This window comes from Saccostrea cucullata, unplaced genomic scaffold (genome assembly GCF_032062105.1).
Source record: "Saccostrea cucullata isolate Sc308-1 unplaced genomic scaffold, CSIRO_AGI_Scuc_v1 ctg13466, whole genome shotgun sequence".
Taxonomy (NCBI): Eukaryota; Metazoa; Mollusca; class Bivalvia; order Ostreida; family Ostreidae; genus Saccostrea; species Saccostrea cuccullata.
In genome coordinates this window covers 1,487-8,894 of record NW_026920703.1, presented here as the reverse complement: position 1 = coordinate 8,894, position 7,408 = coordinate 1,487, and the positions used below count along the sequence as shown (strand labels likewise).

Genomic DNA, 7,408 nt, shown 5'->3' with positions numbered 1-7,408 from the left:
TCGAAATTAGGAACTGAGGAAACACAAACCTTACAAATCATCAGATGTGGTATTAGTTGTTAACGAGGAGTAAGCATCCACTGTTGGCATGTTTCTTACGCCCTGTGTTCCTTGTTAGGTTTGCGGAAATGAGCAAAATCGTAGACAGTTTAGCATGGAAATAAATGACAAACAATACGTATAGAAACGTCTATAATTATTCGACTAAATAAATAAAATCATAATTACATGGTTATTTTGTGGACTAAAGAACTTGCACAATAATTACTTTAAACGAGGCTCTGGATATATTTGTTTCATATACTTCATTAGTAACTCTTGCCTATCAAAGTATCAAGTATGTAGGATTTTTTTTTCTCTTTATTTAGGTTATAATTGAATATTACTACATAGATAAGGATAGTTGACGATAGAAAAGATTACGTCATCATGTTTCTCTTTTTAGTAAGGAATCCAATTATGAGCTATCTTTGTCGGTCAGACTTTGTTGTATTTTTAATGCAAGAGATTTATCGAGTTGACATATGAATGGAAGTAGCTATCGTTTATTAATCATATGTTGTAGATATTTAAATGTTTAGTTGATATAAAATATGGCAAAAATTTTGACACTATGACATCCTTCCTGTTTGATCTAATATGTAAGGAAGAAGAACCATACTATCGGTGTAATAACGTATAAAGCGCTATAATGTATTATGAAATTTAATGCAACACAGAAGAAAAAAGGAATACTCTTAAAACTGGTTCAAGGAAGGTACAGTTTTAATTATTTTAATTTTATGTCACAATTCAATGTAAAAGATATTTCTTTTCGGTGCACAGATTCATGTATCAAACATTCGAAAATACTCGATCATTAGTAATATCCCAAACATCTTCTTTTTTTTTGTCAAGATGTTGTTGAAAATTGTAACACACATTTTTCCATCATGTGCACCATGCGCCTACATATGTCAACTAAACATCGTCTAGATCTCGTACGACGGACACCATATAGTTATATGGGTACTGATACATAGATTAAACATGATATGTAATGCTAGCAGATAAAAATAAGCTAGGCATCAACAGATACGAAATGTTTCATTCAGAGATGCAAAATTTAAATAAAACAATGTATATTTTTTAATCTTATATTTCTTCGAAAATCCTGCCTGCCAAAAAAAGTTTTACAGAAAGTTGATCATAACCACCATCATATGCATTACCCTGGTAATACCCTATTTTCGAAAGATGTAATATGACGGTAAAGTTATTAACTATAATCCTTCTGGAATTTATATTCTCAGACTGAAATATCTGGTTTTATTTCTATAGAAAAACTTATCTTGTTTGTTAAATAAATGGCAAAATATTATATAGTTTATCACTTTAACTTTTATCTGCATTGGATGTTTCTGCGTTGATACCTTTTCAAATTTTTTGTTATTTTACTGTTATGCTTGTTGTTGTAAGACAGGTAATCGGATTGCCCATTTCAGGGTTTTTTTAAGTTTCAGTTAAGAGTTACGTCTGACAGTAATGGATCCAACAGTATTAATTACTCCTTGTAACGATATTCTATGCACGTCTTGAAGACTGAGAACCTCATGACCAGTTATCAATTTATTCACTGTATCGGAATAGGTCTGCTGTGTTTTCAGAGGATTATCCTCTTTGCAGTACCCTTGTTTCTGTTTCTTCTTAGGGATACATATCATCAGAAGATGAGCATGATAAGGAGAAACATCTTCCACTGTCTTATATATCAATACAAACTATTTTCCCAATTTTCCCATGGGTTTGATTTGGTTTGAAAGTTGTTAAAATGAAATTGTTTCATCAGTTTTTTCAAATGCAGTATTTCTATCTTATTCTTATTTAATTTTTTTTAAGGAAGACTAAGTTAAAAAGGAGTAATTTATTGATTTATTGTTTGTTGTTTAACGTCCCCTTTAAGAATTTTTCACTCATGTAGAATCGTCACCATATACCATGAAGGGAATCAAATTTTGTCCTTTACTCGGCTCCCAAGGCCGTTGAGCAGCGAGATATCTTTATTGTTCAAACGCCTGCCGAGACGCGGGGCCTTGGTTTTTACTGGGTGACTTACAGTGAACGTTACAAAAAAGAAAAGGAAAAGGATGAAAGAAAAGTTCGAATCAATATCTATACCCAGATATATTTTATTCAATGTAACATTTACTCATTCTATCAATTGATTAAAATCAAAAAGGCGTCTCAATTTTATCCTAGCTCATCAGACATCTACTGTACCATCCCGATATGATACAAAATGTACCAAGGATTGGAGTATGTTTTACTGCTGTGTTTTTCTATACCATGGACATATGCTCAAATCACTTCCAATGCGGCTGGCGTTTGTAGAAAGTAAGTAAAATTAAATTTTCCCCTTTTCAAAGTTATTACCCATTTCGCTTCGTTTGGTTACTAATCACAAAAATGTTTTACCGGTATTTTAATTTAAAATGCATATAATATAGTAGTATTTTGTTAAAGAGAACCATTGAAATGCTGCGTAAACTACAGAAGAGTTGGAAATGAATGTAAAGGTACGGCAATGATTTATAACATGTTATGGAAGTTGATATTTTTCCTGTAGGTTTCAATATACTAAACATATTTTAAATATAAGTATTGGTATATTTTTATGCTTGTTTATTTATGTTTAAGTGTATATTTGCAAGCATCTGATCCTCTGATGTTTTGGAGGTCCGTATTTGCTCTGCTCCTATTTTGTATTGCTTTATGGACATTTGATCTGGAATACTGTTCGTTATCTCCATATTATGTTTCACGTATATTCTATAAAGAGATGAGATTTTTTTAAGTTGGATTTTAAAACAACATATCAACTCTGTAGAGCTTTTGACCGACATAAAAATAGATCAGTTTTTGCTTTCTTTGAATTCATTGTAAAGGATTATAGTTTTATTTATAACTAAGAATGTTTTCCTGGAAGTTTTGGTGAGAAATGTATTAAAACTTGCCCTGATGGATTATATGGGAAGTTCTGCCTGGAGAAATGTGATTGTTCAAATTGCAGCAAGATATATGGATGTACAGAAAATTCAGTCTTACAGGGTAAATCTAACATTCAGAATGTACATACAAAACTTATGTATAACGAAAATTAAAAAACAAACACCTTTATTTTTCTATACAAGTTTTTTTTTAATTTGGTCTTAAACAATTTTTCATACGCTGTTTTGTTTGTATGAAAATTTGTTTGTTTAGACATTAGCCTAAGGTCAAGATCTAGTAAATAACTGGAGACTATTTTTTGGGTGCTAGATCCATTATGACGTCATAATCAATTTCAACTTTCTTTTTCCCGTACTTTACGGCTTTAGCAGAGTTATGTAGAAAATAAGGTATTTTCATGTCATTCAATTTGAAATCATATGAAAAGTAAACCGGATACCCATATTAAATTCGATATTGATTTAAAGAAGAGGCCATGAACATACTAATTATCGTTTTCTGAGAGACTGTAGGCAATCTGGATACATTTCCTTTGCAGAATACGAAGAAAACTCCCATAGTCATGACTGGTTTTCTTAATTTTTCATTGAAAATGACAGTTTAAAATACAGTTTTTCATCTTGTTTACCTACAATTTATGCCCCAAAGCACCTTATTTGACCAAGCTAAAGTTGTAAAGCATCAATTAAGATATTTATTTCTCAAGTTTGATAAATCTGTAGGCACCTTTCATTTACTAGATCTTGACCTTAATTATCATGTCTAAAACCTCACTGTTTTCAAATTTATAAGTTAATTCATTAATAACATTATATTTTTGTAAATTCTCATCATAGATAATCAGGAATCATAGTTTAAGAACACATTCATACACACTCATTGGTGTTTGAATTTATAAATTCAGAATAATGATTAAATTTCGGAAAAATGTGCCCTATGTTAAAAATAGTGAATGTGCATCACACGGTTACAAACTCTGAAAAAAAATCGCAATCTTCAGGAGAACCATCCAAAGAAGACGAGAACATTGAGTGGCATACTGTTGCAATGTTCGTTTCTGGAAGTGCGGGTCTCTGTTTTATAATTGGTTTTGCTGTGTACAACAAACTGAGGTAAAGCACTGATCTTTCTTTTTACGGCTTCAAATATTGTATGAGAAGAGGTGAAATCATTAACTTTCAAGTAGATTTTATTTAAACAAGAAATCACGGCCTACTGAATGCCTCTTATAGGACAAAATCTTTCAAATACGACTGAATCTAAATTCCAAGACATTTGTATCCCTGACCCTCCGTTCACATTTTCATTGTGATGTTTTTACTGCAAACATTATAGCCTTTGGAAGCAAATGTATTCAAATTTTCGGGTTTTTTTTTTTTAGAACTAGAGGTACTGTGAGCTATTAGCTCACTAAATGATATCCCCCGCCTCATGCGAAACTTATGACATAAGGTGTAGGGTTGGTCCTCAACAGACGACTAATGTTTAAAACCATATCCTTCTTTAAAAAAGACATATTTATTTCTAAAAAATACGGAAACGTCCTCGGGCAGTGTAGATTCAATACTTTTCATAACCCCAGTTATAGAGTTTAAAATGGGAAGAAGTTTCTTTCAGAAAATATAGGATTTTATTTGTTAATCGTTTTCTCAGGAAAGGAAAAGTTATAATTAGGGATATTTATATACATGAGTATCTTCAGGTATTGTAGATTGAAATTTCAATCCTGAGAATTCGGGACCCTCGGGAAAAGGGCAAGCATCAACAGTTGGTCCATGTTAGACTTAAAAATAAATGGGAAAACTTTTTTTGAAAAAAGTTTTTTCTCCAGATCAACAGAGCAATGATTAGTCATATTTTATATGGAAACATTATCAAGTAGTGTAGATTTAGGATTTCTCATTTCAAACATTTTTTCTTTTGTTTGTCCTGTATTCAGGAGAAAAATATTAAATTGACAATTCTTTTATGCAAAATAAATAATATTTTGAGTATATTTTTTGTTTGATAGGAAACTCCAAAAACACCAGAGGAATCCAAAGGGTAATAATGGTAAAAGGCATTTTTTAAAGGTTGATTTTGTAATTCATTTTATAGTTTAGGTATTTTCTAATCCTTTTTCATATTTTCAAACTTTGATATTTACACGTTACTAAGATAATCTTCAAAGAGATGTGAAAATTATATTTATATTAGATGTTCCAGATTCCAATGGGCAACCACAATTAAATCCAAGTACAAGTACAATGATTGCGGGGGAATATATTGAAAATTTCCCAATCTCTAAGGAACAACATCCCTCATCAAAATGCCATAATCTGCCAGAACCATTTTCATCTGATGGATGTATACCAAAACAGGTTGCATTTAAAAACGGCAGCATATCACAAGATGCTGAAATTACATCAGAAAACATATACAGTCACCTCAACATGGACGCTATGTCCTACAACACGTTAAATCACACATCCGAATCAGAAAAAGCGCCAGTTATAGGAATGTATTCGACATCTTCGCAGGAAGTGACTTCCACAGAGAACAATATTTCTGATAAAACTGAAAGTAAAAGTACAAGCAGACAAAGTTTTCTTCATCCTGTGGTTGCCTTATCAAAGGGAGATGAAAATGCGATGACGAAAGATGACAGGAAACAAATTAACAATACAACTATGAAAAATACCTCTGAAGCTGCAAAATCAAACATCCAAAACTCAGAAAAGTTTTCAACCTCTTTGACTAAAAAAGTAAGAACTCCATCAAAAAGGGAAAAACTAGAGAAGAAAACGCATGTGGATGAAATGTCCAAGATGCTTGAAGACTTTAAGCCAAAAACTGAAGAACTAGAAAACAATAATTCAAAGGCAAGCGTACTTCACAGATCATCGAAAAAGACGAAAAGGAAACTGTTAAGGTACAGTTTCGCGCCTTCTACAGAAATAGCTTGATTGATTTAAACAAGAAATAAATTATTTTATCCTTAAAATAATGCATAATATTTAAAACGGAAAATATATTATATTATGTTTTTAAGGTATACCTTTACTAAGATGACTAAAAATTCCACTGATAAGAACAAAAAACCACCTATTGCACATTGTACACCTATAATTCTTGTGTTAAATTTCAATTTCAAATAACTAGGTCAATGACCTACTTTTCATGCTAGTGGCCCCTGAGTATTTCTCGGGAAATACCTCGATTTTTCACTCTATGGCCAATTTTTTCTTCACTCACAAAATATTATAAGCAACAAAACTCTATAAATAATGAAATATTATAGTAATGGAACAGTGTTGCTTCATATAAAGAAACGATCAGAGTTCTGGCCATAAACTTGATAATTATTACAGTCCGAATTTCCTCTGTCATATTTATATTTTTCCCCATTTTTAATCGAATATTTAAAAAATCTGACTGATAAGAACTCTAATTTATTTATAGCCTCATATTACCTTTGTTGCCGTAATTCTCATGGTAATAAAATTATAAGGGGTCAATGATCAAATTATTGAGACATGTTGTCTGTAATGGTTTTGTTCATATTTTTGAATTTCTTTATTTAATAGCATTCAATTATTTGAAATAATTTATGAGCTTTAAGACTAATAAAATTTGCAAAATGATGTCTAAAAATACATGTTACCTTCACATTGTAATTAATATTGCAAGAAATAAAAGATTTTGACAAAAATGAAAAATTAAAAATTTAGTCCGAATTTCCTCTGCATAACCATACACTGACATTTGTTCCTGTATATTTTCTTCAAATAATAAAATATGAAATTTTTAAATTGGTATTGAGTTAAAACTTCGTAATTTTATCCATTTAGAACAATTTTTGATTAAACATATTATACTTTATAAAATTTCCTTTCTGTTTTCTGAAACCTGAGTAAACGTCATCCTTAAGACACTGTGGTCGTTTAATAAATAATGCAACATGTCATCTAAAAATTAGAAAAGTACGTAAAACATATTCCTATTAGTTTTATTTCCTCAAGACAATCCCTGTTACCCTTTACACATGTATAAGGGCTTTGTATTTACGAAAATAAAAGCTCTGCATACTTATCTTTAGAGATGCCCCAAAGGCACCGATGAATTTAATTTCCCATGACATATCTGACTCTTCTTTTGACCGTTTTCACGTGTTTTGGGAATAAAAAATCTCATAATGGCTTACATCTAGCTAATTTGAGCAATTGAAAAGTTCTGTTTACTTTCTTTTGTTCAATATCTTATTTGTTTCTCTAAGCATATAAGCTAATCAGTTGTATGTCTGGCTCAGGAAAAATACCCTTGTCCCGAAATTTGAACTACCATTGCATGAAATCCGTTTAGCTTTAGTAGCTGCAATTCGAACATAAAAAAAACCACTGCTGGTACTTTAAAATTATTTGGGTGTGTGGATTTTATGGAC

At 31.1% G+C, this 7,408-nt stretch overlaps 1 protein-coding gene across 2 annotated transcripts; it reads left to right on the top strand.

The window, feature by feature from the left end:
* The first annotated feature begins 696 nt into the window (after positions 1–696).
* Positions 697–6,015, top strand: LOC134256136 (uncharacterized). Of its 2 annotated transcripts, XM_062738748.1 has the most exons (7): positions 697–757; positions 2,239–2,373; positions 2,503–2,555; positions 2,950–3,087; positions 3,989–4,100; positions 5,000–5,040; positions 5,185–6,015. In XM_062738748.1, the coding sequence occupies exons 2-7, from the start codon at positions 2,279–2,281 to the stop codon at positions 5,931–5,933; spliced, it is 1,188 nt and encodes a 395-aa protein (XP_062594732.1). In that variant the 5' UTR covers positions 697–757; positions 2,239–2,278; the 3' UTR covers positions 5,934–6,015. The 2 variants fall into 2 exon arrangements, with proteins under 2 accessions (XP_062594732.1, XP_062594740.1); XM_062738756.1 differs by lacking the exon at positions 697–757 and having other exon boundaries at positions 2,087–2,373; positions 5,000–5,031.
* The last annotated feature ends 1,393 nt before the right edge of the window (positions 6,016–7,408 follow it).

Bases quoted from the DNA above. Each gene is read 5' to 3' on its own strand.
- LOC134256136 (XM_062738748.1), top strand. From the start codon at position 2,279: ATGTACCAAGGATTGGAGTATGTTTTACTGCTGTGTTTTTCTATACCA. The intron at 2,556-2,949 runs GTACGGCAATGA...TTTATAACTAAG, and splicing joins AGTTGGAAATGAATGTAAAG to AATGTTTTCCTGGAAGTTTT. The intron at 5,041-5,184 runs GTAAAAGGCATT...TATTTATATTAG, and splicing joins GAATCCAAAGGGTAATAATG to ATGTTCCAGATTCCAATGGG.